The sequence below is a fragment of the Brachycentrus maculatus genome, unplaced genomic scaffold (genome assembly GCF_059751285.1).
Source record: "Brachycentrus maculatus isolate JH-2025_06_01 unplaced genomic scaffold, ASM5975128v1 h1tg000043l, whole genome shotgun sequence".
In the NCBI taxonomy this organism is placed as follows: domain Eukaryota; kingdom Metazoa; phylum Arthropoda; class Insecta; order Trichoptera; family Brachycentridae; genus Brachycentrus; species Brachycentrus maculatus.
This window is the reverse complement of record NW_028280797.1, coordinates 1049065-1068477: the sequence shown is the minus strand read 5'-3', so window position 1 is coordinate 1068477 and position 19413 is coordinate 1049065. Positions and strand designations below refer to the sequence as shown.

The window sequence follows — 19413 nt, the reverse complement described above, 5'->3', positions numbered from 1 at the left end:
AATAATAAAGAAATGATTTTATTAATCGCCCTTGAGGTAGTGTTTTACAAAAAAGGCGCTTTATAAATTATTTTAACATATATATATATATATATATATATATATATATATATATATATATATATATATATATATATATATATATATATATATATATATATATATATATATATATATGTATAGTTTACAACAACAAGTCTTTACAATGACACGCTGCTGACGCTAAGCTTAATGCAAGATTTAAAAAAAAATGTTTTACTTATTTTAATATTTTGATTTTAATATATATTTTTTTTAGATAATTTAACAATATTAGAAAAAAGGTAAGTAATTTATTTTACAAATTTATTATTGTTATTTACTTTGTGGTATGGTAATATAACACTCTCCTTATCATTCATCATTCACTTTTAAGTGGTATTACACAAAGTGAACTATGAATGATAAGGAGAGTGGTTGATTTTTAATACATTTTTATTATTTTAAAAGCATCTTTGTGGTATTGTAATATAACACTATCTATATCATTCATCCTTCACTTCGAAGTGGTATTACACAAAGTGAACGATGAATGATAAGGAGAGTGGTTGATTTTTAATAAATTTTTATTATTTTTAAAGCATCTTTGTGGTATTGTAATAAAACAATAATAACACACTCTTTATCATTCATCGTTCACTTTCAAGTGGTATTACACAAAGTAATCAATGAATGATAAGAATAATGTTTGATGTCTAATACATTTATATATCTGTTAATAATATTTAATTGTGACTTAAAAAATTATATTTTAAATATTTTTAAATGTATTTTATTGTAGTCTAAACAGCTTTTTAAAATTAAACATATTACATGTTGATTTTTAAATTCATTTAATTTAATTTGTATTTATTTTCTGAATGTCGCCATTGCCGAATATATACATATATATCTATTTTAAAAACTAAACCACCTCAGATATGGCAACATTGTCGTATTTTTTTTATATTTCTCGTTAGGTTTTAAATCACAAAGACATCCCGACCAATTGCGCGGACTTGTGCAACAGGATTCAAAACGTCACATGCGCCGGCGGTCAAGCGAGCGAAAGTGACCCTAACGACACAAGGTATAAAGGCTAGAATCGTGTGCACACGCTCGTGTGATGCGTTTTTGTTTCTTTTTTTTTTACTTTCTGTTACTCCTCTTCCACATTCGAATATGATAGCCAGATTGTTTGTTCTTTTATTCCATTTTTCGATTTGACAGCTTCGTATATTTTTCTACTAACTTAACTTAAAATAAGATATTTTATATTTATTTATTTATATATGTTTATATATATATATATATATATATATATATATATATATATATATATATATATATACATATAGCGTTTATATACATACATATATGTAAACATAAATTATGCTTTGTATTTACTATATAGTTATTTTTATAGACACTTTTTTCATAGTTTAAAAAATTATAATTAATATACATTCATATACAGTTGACTCCGTGTAGTACATTGTTTAGTATATATATAAATATACATATATATATATATATATATATATATATATATATATATATATATATATATATATATATATATATATATATATATATATATGTGCGACAAAACGATGTATGATAGATGTGCGAATAGTGAAATAAGGAAGGAATGCAAAGCTGAGATAAGCATTATCGATAAAATTAAGAAAGGTGTGTTGAGATGGTTTGGACATGTGGAACGAATGAGTGACGAAAGAACGGTAAAACAAATTTATGAGGCGAATGAGGCGAGTGGGAAAAGAAGCAGAAGGAAGACCGAGAAAAACATGGCACGATCAGGTATGCCAAATACTTGAAAGTGGTCAGGTTAGGAGTCGTAACAATCGGCGGGTATGTATGAGGAGATGCATGAACGTGGAGGAGGCGAAGAATGTTTGCAAGGACAGAGTGGTGTGGCGCTCTATTCTCTCTGCCTATCCCTGCGGAGAAGCGGCGTGATGGTTAGTTAGTTCTATATATATATATATATATAAATATATATATATATATATATATATATATAAATATATATATATATATATATATATATATATATATATATATATATATATATATATATATATATATATATATATATATATATATATATATATATATATATATATATATATATATATATATATATATATATATATATATATATATATATATATATATATATATATATATATATATATATATATATATATATATATATATATATATATATATATATATATATATATATATATATATATATATATATATATATATATATATATATATATATATATATATATATATATATATATATATATATATATATATATATATATATATATATATATATATAAATATATTTATATTATTTAAAAATTAACTTACATGCTTTCGGAATGCCCAGAAAATGTACTATATCCCAGCAAAAGCGGCATATTTTTAACTTAATATTTACCCGCTACAGGGCAGAAAGTGCTGTTTTTGCATTTTGAATAAAAGGTATTTTTTAAATGGAGAAAAAACCTTAAGGTTTTACCTAAAAAGATCTGTTGCACAGTAAAAAGTTCATAAGTGGCTCGATATTTATTTTTAAAACATTGTATTATATTTTTAAACTTTAAAAACGTTCTCGTGAAAAATCAAGTTTTTTGATGTATGACGTTCTTGAAAGGAGTGAGCGATATGGAAATTTTTATCTTTGACCAGGAAAAACTTTGCATTTTTGATTTGATGATGTTACACTTGATTAGTTTTACACTAGATTCGGTCAATTGACCTAAATTACACTAGATTCAGATTAGATTAAACTAAATTTCCTCATCTTAATGCGTCTCAATATAGCGGAATCAACTGTTTAGTCAATTTTTAAACACATACATATAAAAAGCATGTTTATTTTTTCAAATAACAACTTCTTAAAATAAATTTCAACCTAAAAAAATATATATTAAAGGTCATTTTTAAAATACGTACGTGTTTCGTTCTCTATTTGTACAGTAACCCAAAATTTAAAAAAAAAATCTAGGTAGACAGTTATATACTAATTGGAAAAAAATCTCTTGTCCTCTGCTCGAAATCGAAATCGAACCCGGGACCTCCAGAACGGTAGCCGAGCAGGCTGACCATTGCACTACGGAGGCAGACGGTATATCGAGGTTTTACTGTAGTAAATTATATTAACCCTTACTGGTCCAATGTGGAATCTCATTCGACATGGATTTTTTCCTCTTAGGTCCCTCGTATCTATACGAGTGACAAAAATGTAAGCTTGGAATTTAAATAAATAATACTGATGATGAAAAAAATGTGGAATAACACCCGACACGGGACCTAAGAGGAAAAAATCAATGACGAATGAGATTCCACATTGGACCAGTAAGGGTTATCATGAAAGACTTATTTTTTGACATCTCATCAAAGATGAAGAAGAATATGGAAGTCTGGGCATTTACGGGGCTGACGACCGTCATAGGCTGGTTTAAGTGATCACTTTACTCACGTGTAACATTCACCAATTCTACCCATTATTGACAACCACACTACTCAAATTCTTGGAAGTTCCATATATATTAGTATGTGAGGTCCGAATCCTGGATTATAATCACACACGTGAGAAACGCCAGAAAATACCATTTTCATTTTTATTATTTAAGCTCATAATTTGACCAGATAATTATAATTTTTTGTGAACAAGTATTTGGACACACTCAAAATGTTGTATGAAAGACTTTGTTATATCAATAAAAAATAAACAAATTCTAAAGAAGTGTTCTCAAAATTTGACAAATTTTTAAAAACTTTTATATTCTGTCAATGTATATAACCATTCCCCCTTGGATTCAACTTACTATCCCCCTCAACTCCTCACCTGATCCAACTTCTTTGTCTTCCTTGTTTTTTTTACATTTTGATTTGATAAACCTATTTTCCACCACCCCATATAACATTTTAAAAAAATTTACACTATTTCAAATTATTTATATTTTTTTCTCTCAACTTCTATCGTAATACTTATAATACAAACTATCGCTTTTAGTTTATATTTTTTGTTTTTATTTTTACGCGTGTTGCTGTGGCTCAGTCTGTTTAGATGGAAAAGAAACAAAAGAGGAATAAATACATTTCTAAAATGTTCAATTTCAAAACGCTTGCGGGTATACAAATATTTGCAGCTGTCAAGAAGCACGCTGTCCGCCATGATCAATTTTCAGTATTGCTTACGTTGCTGTAACGTTGAACAGATGGCGCTGCCATTGTGCTCACGAAAACTGTTTTAAAAAAAAAAAGTTTTTACATGTCACAGATATGTAAAAAGTTATATCTTTCTTCTCCCTCGTGTAACGAAATGCACCTAATAAATGTGACGCGCCCTTGAAGTTTCACTCTCAATTCTCGTCCAATTATCGATTATCGAATAGCATATACGGTAAAAATATGAAGTAGTACCAATTTTTTATATTGTTTTATTTAATTACTAAAAGTAATATTTTAGTACAAAATATCTTAAAAATAGTATAATAGCAATAGTATATAAAAAGATTATTTTACAATAGTAGACAAAGATATGTTAGATGTATATTAGATTTGATTTGAATTTGGAGATGGCGCTTTTTGTATTTAGACGGCGGTTTTGTAAGTAGATTGTATACTAATCGTAATGGAATTTGCTAATTTTAGTGTGTTTTTTTATTATTTAACACGTAGACTGGCATGTCAGCCATCGGTGCCTTACACGGGACATTCCGAATGCGCCTTGTCAGCCACTGGTGACTGACACTATAAACCTTATTTTGGCTTTATTTCTAGAGCTGTCAGGCACTGTATAGTAGTTGGTTGCCCGTGTCTGTTACGTAAAAATTTCAATAATTTACCATAAAATTATATTTAAACAAAAACTAACTAACTAACCATCATGCTGGTCCTCCGCAGGGGTAGGCAGAAAGAATAGAACACCACACCAATCTGTCTTTGTAAAGATTCTTCACCTCTTTCACATTCATGCATCTCCTCATACTTACCCGCTGATTATTCCAACTCCTGATCTGACTGCATCCAGTCTACTCTGCATCCCGACTGCATCCAGTCTACTCTCATCCTTCCCAAACCATCCCAAGCCGCCTTCCTTAGTTTGCTGGATAGTGCTCATCTCAGCCTTGCACCCTTTCCTTATATCACCATTGGAACATCTACCATACATGGTCTTGCCGCACTGAGAGATGGCATCCCGACTGCATCCAGTCTACTCTCATCCTTCCCAAACCATCCCAAGCCGCCTTCCTTAGTTTGCTGGATAGTGCTCATCTCAGCCTTGCACCCTTTCCTTATATCACCATTGGAACATCTACCATACATGGTCTTGCCGCACTGAGAGATGGCATCCCGACTGCATCCAGTCTACTCTCATCCTTCCCAAACCATCCCAAGCCGCCTTCCTTAGTTTGCTGGATAGTGCTCATCTCAACCTTGCACCCTTTCCTTATATCACCATTGGAACATCTACCATACATGGTCTTGCCGCACTGAGAGATGGCATCCCGACTGCATCCAGTCTACTCTCATCCTTCCCGAACCATCCCAAGCCGCCTTCCTTAGTTTGCTGGATAGTGTTCATCTCAGCCTTGCACCCTTTCCTTATATCACCATTGGAACATCTACCATACATGGTCTTGCCGCACTGAGAGATGGCATCCCGACTGCATTCAGTCTACTTTCATATTTCTTTTGCCAACTCCATGCTTCACTTCTGTACATCATAGTTGAAACCAGAACCCCGTTGTGTACAGACAGTTTAGCTCTAGCAGTAAGCAAGTTTAGCAGTCAGTATATGAGAAGATGCGTGAATGCAGAAGAGGCGAAGGTTGCTTGCAAAGACAGAGTGGTGTGGTTTTCTATTCTTTCTGCCTACCCCTGCAGAGAAGTAGCATGGTGGTTAGCTAGTTAGTTTTTTTTTGGGAAAGTGTTTTATTTTATTTGATATATTGCTCATAGAGTGGCAAAATTGTATAATGTATAAGGGTTTGAAAATGTGTGATGAGATGCCTGAATGTATGAAGAATGAAAAGAGTCTGAAAGAATTTTAAAATAAATGTATTGTTTACTGTAAGAAGATATAAATATATGATGCAAATTGAGTGTTAAAAATAGTTTGAATTTAATATAATGTAAGGTAACTAAAGAAATAAAAAATAGATTGTGATGTATACTATGTTCGTTATTTCAGGTTGTAACTCAGACGGGTCCGCGGAAACCGCAACGGACGTCTCTCAGTCATCATCTCACAGCTGGACCCTTGAATCTTCAAGGACTCACTCCTCCTCATCGATTGTGTCTAGAGACCTCCTTTACCAGCCTGCAAAGCCCGACGGTCAACGTACACCCAGACAGCTCCAAGACAAACTCCGTAACGGAGAGCATTCACAACAGTTCTTCGACCACTGTTAAGATGACCTCAAAGATCCACTCGCCAAATCAGTTGAACTCCATCCTCAGTTATGACTTTGCGTCGCTATTAGACGAACAATTCAACGCGGCGGGGACATCGAGGACTCTAACACCTAGCGCGTTTAGCGATCGCCATATGAAGCAACCGCTAGGCGTGTACAACTTTGGCAACATGTCGAACGGAGACTATAGAACGGAAAACCTCGGGTATCCTCTAGGAAGAACCCAACAGAAAGGAGATATAGCCGTATTCACAAAAGAAAAAGATAAAGTGGACTTAATCCATGATGATTGGTTCGGATTAGCTCCGCTCGCAAGCCCGGAGAGCCTCTCGGAGCTGTCCAGCATTAGTTCTCGTACCAGCCTCAACAGGGGCAATGACAGATGCGTTAACATCATCACAGTCGCTTCTGTATCCAGAGACGCGGACTCTGAACCGACCCCCGAATACGCGCTGTCTACACCCAAAGTCCTGAGAAGAACTCCCAAGATCACGGGCAACCTCGCCAACTGCGCGGACGATATAAAAAACGTAGTCAAGTACCAGAAGATGAATCAGAACTTCAGGTTTCTTGGCAGAAGAGTCGACGGGTCTCTGAGCAACTCAAGCCGGGAGTCTAGCTTCGAGTCGGCTACCAGTGCGGAGTCCGGACAGCTGGCAACCGTACGAACTGCTCTTCCCGTACTGAGAAGTCCGCTCAAATACGTGCCATCCTTGGACAGATCCGATAGTCCGTTCCGGGGCCGTAAGACAGACGTCGACCAAACCGATGACTTCTGTTTAAACGTCAAAGAGGGCTTCCATTCTGCGGAAAACTTCATCGAAAGCAAGTCATCTGATGAGAGTTTCATCACCAAAAGCGACCCGAACTTCTTAGACATGACCGCCGAAGCAAAAACACCTCAAACCGGGAAAAAAAACGCAAACGGCAGCGTACTAAAACGCAATCTCCAAGACACTATAGCGAATGTCTCCGCAAAAGACGCCTCAACGTCCAGCGAGCTGTTCTTAAGCACGAAAACATCGATGCACTCTTACGAGTCGTGCGACATCCAGCACTTGAGTCCGGGGAATTGCAAGCCCAAGCTGGTCTACGGAAGCAGCCTGTCTTCCGAAGGAAGTCCCCTGCACGGGCAGAGCCGCGGCGAGGGCGCACGACTTCTAGAAGACTCCGAGTCCGAGAAACTCGTCGCGAAAGAACGAGAGACAAAACAGAAGAAGAAATGCAAGACTATTGCGGATCGCAATGCCTTGTCGAGAAAAAATGAATCTCTACCTCTTCTCAGCAGTATCGGAGGTTCCGTCACACATTCCCCTCCTATAAGCTACGTTAAAAGAAAAAAGTATGTGTATCCGATTGATTCCTTAGTTAATAAAGGAGAAAGCAGTGTTTGAAATGAACGAAACTTTATAATAAAGAGACGTCTAGTGAAAAATCTTCCAATTTATCGACAGTTTGTATAATCTTGTAATATTTTCCTTGTGTAAATATAAATTTTTATTATTTTTTGACATCTCATCAAAGATGAAGAAGAATATGGAAGTCTGGGCATTTACGGGGCTGACGACCGTCATAGGCTGGTTTAAGTGATCTTTTTACTTTGGTCGTCAGCCCCGTAAATGCCCAGACTTCCATATTCTTCTTCATCTTTGATGAGATGTCAAAAATAATATGAAAATAACTCCTGTAATTGGAGATAATCCAGATTTTGTGAACAAGTATTTGGACACACTCAAAATGTTGTAAATTTTTATTTGCGAATTCTCGGTTTATATCGATATCTCAACATAGATGTAGGAGAATATGGAAGTCTGGGCTTGTGTTGGCCGGATATGAGTGATCACTATGCAGTGTGTAACAATAATAATAATAATCTTGAATGATTTATATAGCTTATTTATTGTAACTGCAGACAGTTGGTAGAATTCCATATTGAATTGTCGGGTAATATATCCAAAATTAACCTTTTAACCGCGTTAACTTTGTTCCTAAGAGACGTCCGTGCGCGGCGGTATTTCGCCGTTTTTTAAATGATTACTTTTATCATGTATTTAGTTAGGAAATGATTTATTTTCCTAAACAAAAACGTTCAATGGGATTCATTGTGCCTTTTTGGTACTCTATAATACACTTGTGTCGCATTATTCTTGAAATTTATCGTAATATAAACAAATTAGATCGTAGCATAAATAAATCAAAGCACGCATCGTGTGTCACTCTTACCCACTGGCGATGCGTAGCGTCGAGAGTGAGACAGATATAGGGCATGATTATGGCGCAGACTAATTACCGACCTCGAGAAAAATAAGGGATCTGTTCTTTTATTTATCCTTGTGATGTTACAAATTATTAGTCAGATATTTCAACAGATGTCATAAGGCCAATAATTGACGTATTATTTTATCCAAAGTTCCACACCATGAAAAAATCCCTCTAAGTTGAACTGAGGTTCGAAACTTGGAGCAATGTAAGAACACACTTATGTCAGCCGCGTATGGGACATGTTTTGTGAAAACACATACGGTTATGCGAGCCGCGTGGATCCGGTTAAACAAGGTTAATTGGATTGAATTCTACATTTATTTATGTATATGTTAATACGTGACGCGTTTCGTCTTCTTAAGACATTATCAAAACACAAATGAGTGTTACGTATCAACATATACCTAAATAAATGTCCGCTTCCGTAGTGTAATGGTCAGCACGCTCGGCTACCGCACTGAAGGTCCCGGGTTCGATTCCCTGGGGGGGTCAAATAAATATAAGTGATTTTTTCACTCTAATATTTATTCAATACTACCCTGGACTGGTACCTGAAGCGGAGGGCTGATCACCATTCCTTCATGATCAAGATAACATTGCGTTTATATGATGCAGTGCCCTATGCACCAACGGGTGCGGATGAGGGTTTACAAAAAAAAATTTAGAATTCAATTCAATAAACCTTGTTTTATTTTTGATATATTACCCAACGATTTATATAGTGCCATTTTAAAGATAAAACATCGTCAATCGGCTGAGTCTGAAGGGGGGAAAGTAGAACCGCCGTATTATTGCGCCTTCTTCTCGGTCTTCTCGGTCTTCTTGGGTTGGGGCATGTCCAAGATGTTGGGCCCCCCTATGCAATGGTAATGCCGGCGAGCAGCTTGTGCTCCCGTCAACTTACCCATGATAATATTTACCCACGTGTTATATTCACCATCCTACCCATGATTGACAACCACACTACTTAAATTTCAGAAGCCGTATTTATACTAGATGACAGATGTTTGAATGGCGATATAAAGAAAGAATGCAATGCTGAGATCAGCACTATCCATCAAATTAAACGGTTAACTGCCGGCAGGTACATGTATGGCGGTAGCCAGCACGCCGCCAATTTTACCACAAAAATAAAACCTAAATATATTGTTATTGAAAGTGTAATAACGTTTATTTATAAAACTTACCAAATAAATGAAGAGCGCGCCAGTCGTGCAGTCATTTATCCATAATCAAAAAATTAATTGTTCATGGTGCAGGGTTGTCACAAAATTTGTCTTAGAAAATATGAAAACTATATTATATGTCAAAAGTAATTGTTTATGTTAGTTTAATATTAAAAGTATACACACACACACACACATTATGATTAAAAAAAAAATAAAAATAAAAAATCATCAGAATCGACACTAAAATCACTGTCATCAGATTCGGCAGTGACGGCAACTCGGGGATTATTGGACAACCCTGAGCGCCATTAGTTGTTCCGACGACAAATCTTTAATTTACGTTTAAAGCGGTAAAAACAAATTCTGTTTCTATTCTAAGTATGCAAAGATATTCTCAATAGATGTCACTATGCGTTCAATATATTTGTGCATTTTAAATAATGGATTTTCTTTAGTAAAAGCCCAACTAAAACGGCGCGTCTTAAGACGTAATTTTTGTATGAGTGGCGCTCCGTTCACAGAAAATTATGCGTCTTAAGACGCCTTTGGCAGTTAACCGGTTAAAAAAGGTTTATCAAGATGGTTTGGGCACGTGGAACAAATAAATAAAGAAAGAATAGTGAAACAAATTTATGAGGCGAATGTGGTTGCTAATAGAAGCAGAGAATTCAATTCAAACCCTTATTCACACCCCAATGGTGCATGGGCACTACATTATGTAAACACAGTGTTTTCTGATCATTAACACACGAAGGACAGGTGATCAGCCCTCCGCTTCAGGTACCAGTCCAGGGTAATATTCAATAAATATTAATAATATATAATAAAACCCTTATCCGCATCCCAATGGTGCATAGGGCACTGTGTCATATAAACGCAGTGTTATCTTGATCGTTTACACATGAAGGAAAGGTGATCAGCCCCCCGCTTCAGGTACCAGTCCATGTTAATATTGAATAAATATTACAGTGAAAAAAAATCACTTATATTTATTTTACCCCTCTTGGGAATCGAACCCGGGACCTCCTGAACGGTAGCCGAGCGTGCTGACCATTACACTACGGAGGCGGACAATAAATATCAGAGTGAAAAAATCAATTATATTTAATTGATCCCCCCTGGGAATCGAACCCGGAACCTCCAGAACGGTAGCCGAGCGTGCTGTCCATTACACTACGGAGGCGCCTAGGAAGCAGAGAAAGACCAGGAAAATTTGGCAAGATCAAGTATTTCAAATATGTACCTACTTGGATGTGGTAAGGTCAGGAGTCGGAATAATCGGCAGGTATGTATGAGGAGACGCATGAATGTGGAAAAAACGAAGATTGTTTACATAGACAGATTGGTATGGTGTTATATTCTCTCTGCCTACCCTTGCGGTGAGCAATGTGAGGGTTAGTTAGTTAGTTAGTTGGAATTTTTACTTGAAATCAAGTGCATGTAGCTTTACTGGCGACATCTATGGTTTAAATAAGCCAGAGAAATTCACTAGAAGAAACCTTCATATGGTCAACTCAAGATATTGTGATTAAAATACTGGTCCAAAATCAAATTGATAAAAATTGACAGCGGTATTTTCAGGCGTCCCCTGGTACGTAAAATAACCATGGGTAGAATAGTCAATGTGTGTATAAAGTGATCACTTAAACCGGACCATGATAGGTCATAAGCCCCGACAATGTCCAGACTTGCATATTCTTTTCCATCTGTGTTGATATATCGTAGTCGTACAGGAGAAAGTGACCAACTAACAAAACGTAAAATATTCAGGAGGGCCATTTAGGTCACTTTTGCTTGGCAACAAAATAAACATCCATGCAGTTAGTCATTTTTAAGAAATCAATTTATAATACTTTCAAGTTTAAAATCCTTTGGGATTTTTTTCAGGGCAATATTAAGCTAGTAAGATATCAATTAGTCAATGATCTTGGTCACTTTCTACTGTATGACTATGGTATCAGTAAAAAATCTTATGTGAAATTAAATTAGGAAATTTTGTATTGTGGATATACTTGTTATTTGTACGATATACTATATTTGTAAATGCTTAGTTTAAGTGTTGAACCTCATTGAAGACATATGTACGTAAAATAGGAGTTATATCAACTTTAAATTTGCCCTAAAAATCGCTTTAAACATGCATCGATGCAGATCCTATTAACCTGATCCACGGATGTGTTTTCACAAAACATTCCCCGTACGCGGCTGACATAACCGTATGTGTTTTTACTTTGCTCCAAGTTTCCAACCTCAGTTCAACTTGGAGGGATTTTTCCATGGTGTGGGACTTTAGATAAAATAATACGTCAATCCTCGGCCTTATGACATCTGTTGAAATATCTGACTAATAATTTGTAACATCACAAGGATAAATAAAAGAACAGATCCCTGATTTTTCTTACGGTCGGTAATTAGTCCGCGCCATAATCATGCCCTATATCTGTCTCACTCTCGATGCTACGCATCGCCAGTGGGTAAGAGTGACACACGATGCGTGCTTTGATTTATTTATGTTACGATCTTATTTGTTTATATTACGATATATTTCAAGAATAATGTGACACGAGTGTATTATAGAGTACCAAAAAGGCACAATGAATCCCATTGAACGTTTTTGTTTGGGAAAATTAATACTTTCTTAACTAAATACATGATAAAAGTAATCATTTAAAAAACGGCGAAATACCGCCGCGCACGGGCTTCTCTCAGGAACAAAGTGAACGCGGTTAAAGGGTTAAAACAAACCTAATAAGCGCCCACAAACCTCCACTCGCTCCTCAGAAGCTGCTTTTAAATACGGATGGGAATTAAATTAATTTATAACATACTCGTTTTCAGATATATATATTTTTTCGTTTTCTGCAATATTTACAATGATATGGAATACTTATCTTATCTCATCAAAGATGAAGAAGAATATGGAAGTCTGGGCATTTACGGGGCTGACGACCGTCATAGGCTGGTTTAAGTGATCACTTTACACACGTGTAACATTCATCAATTCCACCTATTATTGACAACCACACTACTCAAATTCTTAGAAGTTCAACATAAATTGTATTCATTTATTTAAATTACAATTTTAAACATATTTAAAATGTGTGTCTTGTCGGTGGAGTTCTTCTTGAATACATTTTGTATTGTTTTTAACGATTTTAACATAATATAGACACAAAAAAGAGAGAAAAATTAAGAATATAAACATTTTACAATTTTCATAGAACTAACTCTTGATCATTTACCCATTCCTTTATTTTGCCTTTGTTCCGACGGACCGATGGAGGCGGCAGTCATATAAATCTGGATATAATCCAGATTTGTGAACAAGTATTTGGACACACTCAAAATGTTGTAAATAAATTAACTGGTCAAATGTTAAGCTAAAATTAATTGAATTTAAAATGATATTTTCAAGCGTTTCTCAAGTATGTAAATATAATCCAAGATTCGGACCTCACATACGAATGCAAAGAGTCTCTGCTTAATGAAAGCTTTCCTCATCCCACCATAGATATGGCTATTGTTTGCGCATACTAGTTTGATCAATATATCTAGAAGTTTCCAAAATATGAGTAGTGTGGTTGTCAATTATGGGTAGAATCTGTGAATGTTACACGTGTGTAAAGTTTTCACTTAAACCAGCATATGACGGTCGTCAGCCCCGTAAATGCCCAGACTTCCATATTCTTCTTCACCTTTGCTTGGAAGTCGAAAAATATATGTATATATAATTAAATAGCATCGGTTTTGCATGTTTAAAGCGATAACTAATTAAAAATATAAATATCTAAAAACACTTAGCTATTTGCGAATAGCATTAAAAGGATTTTAAATTAAAATAAATAACTTAGACGTAATATGAATTTGAACAATTTGTTTTAAATTATCATTTTATTGCATTATAAAATAGTGTATTAAATAATGTCAGGGGGAAGTAGCGTACATTGGACCATTGAAAGATATCGAAAGGTGTCCTAACTGCACTCCTAAATTGAATACAGGAACATTTAGGCTTCCCGACAGACCTCTCTTGCAAAGCAATCTTATTTTATGAACTAACTATGAAAATTATAGAAAATATCAAACAAAATTGTATCCTGTTTTTACTGTTAATTCACATTTGATAGCTTTCATTACTCCCGTCACTGCCAATCTGGATAAATCTTCTTCTTTAAACACTTATCCGTACCCGATGGTGCATAGAGCACTGCATCATATTGCCACAGTGTTATATTGATCACTACCGCTACCTTACCCGTCACACGTCTCAATCTTTATTCAGAGTACCTGTCCTTCCAACTAAATATGCGCGGAGTTCACCTATGTTTCCAATGGCTAGTGAGTACAACTCATGTTTAAGCCAAGTTACCGCAACTAACTAACCTACTAACCGCACCAAATAGTGCATAGGGCACTGTATCTCTTCAAAACATTTGACATTGACATTTGGCCGATTTATTAAAAGACCATTTCAATGTACCATACTGTGTATAAATACATAATTATTTATGTTTTATTTTCAAAAAAATTATGAATGTATGTGTGTTTTCACTAAACATATTTATTAAATATTACCCTGGACAGGTACCTGAAGCGTACGATTGATCACCTTGCCTTCATTTAATTAACGATCAACCAAAAATTGCGTAAATCTGACGCAGTGCCCTATGCACCATTGAGGGTAAGAAGAAGAACAAAAATAAAATTATGTATATTTTAGTTAAAAATTGCTATTTTAAAATTTGGTCATGATCATGAATTTGTACAGTAATGCAAACCTATTGGTACAATGTTCTGTGAAAATTATGAAATGGTACAATGTAATCCAATGGTACACTTTGTATCCCGACGGTCCAATATACCCCACTCTCCCATACTTGGTTTATTGACTGACAATTTTTCATCACTTTTAATATAAAACTAGATGCCGTTTTCGTATTTTTCTATTTTTATACAAATCTTCGGAGGGAATTTTTTACACAGTTTCTGTTTTACAACGAATAGTATTGAAATTTTAACCAATCATTGTTATATCAGGTGCATACGATTTAAAAAAAATAATATTTTAGTAAAATCAACATAAAAAAAAACTGAACTAACTAACCATTAAGCCGATTCCCCACAGGGGTAGGCAGAGAGAATCGAACGCCACACCACTCTGTCTTTGCAAACATTCTTCGCCTGTTCTACATTCATGCATCTCCTCATACATATTCGACGATTATTACGACTCCTGACCCGGCCGCTTTCAAGTATTTGACATACCTGATTGTGCCAAGTTTTCCTCGGTCTTCCTCTGCTTCTTTTTCCAACTACTACATTCGCCTCATAAATTTGTTTAACCGTTCAAACCATCTCAACACACCTTTCTTAATTTTATCGATCATGCTTATCTCAGCCTTGCATTCTTTCCTTATTTCATCATTCGAACATCTATCGAACATTGTTTGGCCACACATTCGTCTGAGGGATCGCGTTTCGATTGCATTCAGTCTGCTTTCATCCTCCTTTTGCCAACTTGCTTCGCTTCCATACATAAGGGTTGGAACTTAGAACTTAGTTGTGTACTGCCAGTTTAGCTTTCGCTGATAGATTTTTATTTGCTAAAACTGATTTCAGTGCACCATTCACCCTGTTCCCAGCATTCTTAAAATCCAGCATACAAAAAAAATATTCAGTTAAAATACTGTAGGTTAGTAATATTTGGACGTCACATCATTTGATGCATTCAATTTTGATCTAGGAGATCTGTCCTCTGCCCACACCTCGTGGACCCTCCACTAGGTGCAACAGCTCGTACTTGTCTCCTCAGCACATGCCCCAGATAGGACACCTTGTTCAGCTTTCATCTTGTGTCTTTCATATTCTCCGTCTTATTCCTCATTGCTGAGGGTTGTGACCCTTGTAGAAGCAATGCCTCTTCTCCAGCTATCCCTTGACTGCGCTGCACGTAGCGCTCCAACCACCTTAACTCCATCGGTCCATCATGTGGGGATCTTCCTCTCCCTCTCTTCTCCTCCAGGCTACTCATCCCAACCGTCCTTCCAGGCTATCCTAGTTGCCACGCGCATTATGTCCAAAGTACTGTCGTGTACAGACATTGGCCAGAGTCAAGCCATATGAATGTATTTCCTGGCGAATGGACTCGTTGGTGCGTCTAGCTGTCCACGGAATTCGGAGCATGCGCCTCCGATACCGCATTTCTAAATCGTATATTTTTTCTCTTTTCTGCTGCTTTTTTTCTTGTGTCCAGTATTGAACAAAGGCCTCCTTCTTGGACTTCTACAGTTCTCTGTTGGACGCAAGAAATTTAACTAACAACCTAACAAAAGGAAGCATATAAAAACTCCGGGTAATATAAAGAGCAATGGAGAGAAGTATGCTAAACATATCCCTTAGGGATCAAACAATGAATTTTTTTATAACGACACCTTGACCGGATTATATATATATATATATATATATATATATATATATATATATATATATATATATATATATATATATATATATATATATATATATATAGTGCTTTTTAATCTGATTTGAATGGTATTGTCAGTCAATAGCACAAGTGTATTGAATTAGTAATTATAGAAGGATATGTGATTGTTTTAGATTATTAGAGAATAAACAAATGTAGGTTCTATGATATGAAGGGTCTTTGGTCAATTATAAAGCTAACGGTGTCCAATCCTAAATGGCGTTCATTAAATATAGACTATACCTCTGAGCCGACTTGCCAGCGTTGGCGCTTCTAAGCACTCGTGAAGCATGTCCTCCAAATCAAGCTAGGTCCGTTTGCAAGCTGATTCCGATTCAAATTGGTCCTGACTCTCAATTCTCTCAACTCTCTGCTGGTACCGCCATTTTCTTGGTTTGTATCTGTTCATAACTAGCTCTACATGGCCGCACGTTGCCTTGGATCAGTCTGAGCAAATGGTAAAGAAAAGAAAATAGAAACCACACATTTTGAGAATGTTTATTTTCACAATGCGTGGAAGAGAAGGAATGGGAATATTAGGCTGAGGATAAAGTCTCTTCTTCTTCTTTTTGTAGATCCTAGTGATATCTGTTTGTGCCTCCGCATGTCGCTCTTGGGATGTCGACTCCCAGCTGTCTTTCCGTGTTTTCGGAGGTCTGCCTGGGGGTCTGCGTCCTTCAGGGTTGCCTTGGAGGGCGATACGTGGAAGTCTGTCATCTGACATTCTGTTTATATGTGCATTCCAGTATCGCCTTCGCCGTATTTAAAGACATGAACTAATTTGGAAAAAAGTAATCTTGTATTTTCAGCTTTATTTCAATGCCAAATAAAAAGTTTTACAATCGTCCGATTTAAGTCAAATTTGTGCCGTTCTGTTTGGTAACTTGTTGCCAACAAGAATACGACTTTATAATGCCTCTCTTGTAGAAGCTTTTGTCCCTATTGGCAAAAAACTTGGACAACCAATTTTCACAGGCCTCTATGGAGGCCATATTTGTACCCCCAAGTGGTTTGGCCATAGGCAGGAACAGGTAGAAGTCACTTAGTGCCAGGTTTGGAATATAGAGTTGATGCATAAAAACTTCCCATCCAAGCTCCTGGCGCGTCTTCAAATATGTGTGTGGCCTGGCGTTGTCCACACCGTCGACCCTCTATTTTCCAGTCTAATCAATTTCAGTACTTGAACTTTGATGTGTTACTTGAGCCCAGTATAAAAAAGAGATTGAAATCTGTATTTGGTCTACAGTGAAAAAATCAAGTAATTTTTTCACTGTAATATTTATTCAATATTACCATGGACTGGTACCTGAAGCGGAGGGCTGATCACCTTTCCTTCATGTGTAAAACGATCATGATAACACTGCGTTTATAAGACACAGTGCCCTATGCACCATTGGGATGCAGATAAGGGTTTTATTCTTATTTATTATTATTTGGTCTACAATAATGAACCTATCGTGACGACAATCACCTGTCAGTGAAACAATTAATCATGTCCATACGTTCATTATTGTTATTATTGTTTAGACCAAATACAGTTCTAAATTTTTTTTTTCTACTGGGCTCAAGTAACACATCAAAGTCCAAGTAGCTCCGTTCTACGGTAATACTCTAATCTCAGGTAATTTTTTTAATTCTCTGGACATGATTCATGGTGGTTCGAAGGGTCAATTTTTTATATAGATTTTAAAAATTATGCATACAGTTATTGCTGATAAATTATATTGAAGAATCATTTTATATTCACAGAAGTTTATGATAGAGTGCTCCTACCGATACTTAGTAGCCACATAAAAATAATTATAATATTTTACATATTCATTTTAAATTGAATTTTTACTTGGTAAATATTGCTTCTAGAAAATCTGCATTATCTGAGGTTATAACTCTCAAATTTAGGCTAAGCTTCACATACGGTTTATTGTAACTGCAGACAGTTGGTACAATTCCATATTGAATTGTTGGGTAATATATCCAGAATTAAACACGGTTACTGGATTTAATTATACTTTTATTTACATGAGGTACATTTGTCCGCCTCCGCAGTGTAATGGTCAGCACGCTCGGCTACCGTTCTGGAGGTCCCGGGTTCGATTCCCAAGGGAGGTAAAATAAATAGAAGTGATTTTTTCACTGTAATATTTATTCAATATTACCCTCGACTGGTACCTGAAGCGGAGGGCTGATCACCTTTTCTTCATGTGTAATCGATCGAGATAACACTGCGTTTATATGAAGCAGTGCCCTATGCACCATTGGGGTGCGGTAAGGGATTAATATATAATATAATATTTATTCAATATTACCATGGACTGGTACCTGAAGCGGAGGGCTGATCACCTTTCCTTAAATGATCAAGATAACACTGCGTTTATGTGACACAGTGCCCTATGCACCATTGGGGTGCGGATAAGGGTTTTTTTTTTATTTACATAATTATATATGATAATATGTTTTATTAAGACATTATCAAACACATGTTCGATAATGTCTTTATAGGACGAAACGCGTAACATATCATTTATGTAAATAAAGTAGAATTCAATCCATTACCCAACAATTCACATACGGTGTTTGAAAGTGAAGCCGAATGCATGGAAACACGTGTCACAATAGATTTTTTAAAGTAATAGCGGTATTTACCAAGTAAAATTTCAATTTAAAATTATAATTTTATTTGATTGAAACCTGTTTACCTGTATTTTTTAGTCAAAGCCAAGATATTATTTATAGTTTAAGCATTTTTAATGTAAAGTAGAATCTCATTTACTGGGATTGATGGGAAATAGCATACCTCATCATCTGGGACATGTAGAGAATTGATATCCATCATTTAACGGGACAGAATATGAAATAACATTCCTCATTAACTGGGATAGAGAGTAAAATGAAATCTTTCATTTACTGGGACGATTGATGAAATTGAATCCCTCATTAATGGTGACGGGTGATGATATCAAATCCCTCATCGACGGTGACGGGTGATGAAATCAAATACCTCATTGAAGGTGACAGG

General features: G+C 35.6%; 1 protein-coding gene across 1 annotated transcript in view; it reads left to right on the top strand.

The window, feature by feature from the left end:
* The window catches only part of LOC148312331 (diacylglycerol lipase-alpha-like), a 47499-nt gene extending 39548 nt beyond the window's left edge, over positions 1-7951 (top strand). The window contains exon 17 of the mRNA XM_088277497.1: positions 6260-7951. Coding sequence (XP_088133623.1) covers positions 6260-7876 — 1617 coding nt within the window. The 3' untranslated portion in view covers positions 7877-7951. The remainder of the gene's footprint in view (positions 1-6259) is intronic.
* The last annotated feature ends 11462 nt before the right edge of the window (positions 7952-19413 follow it).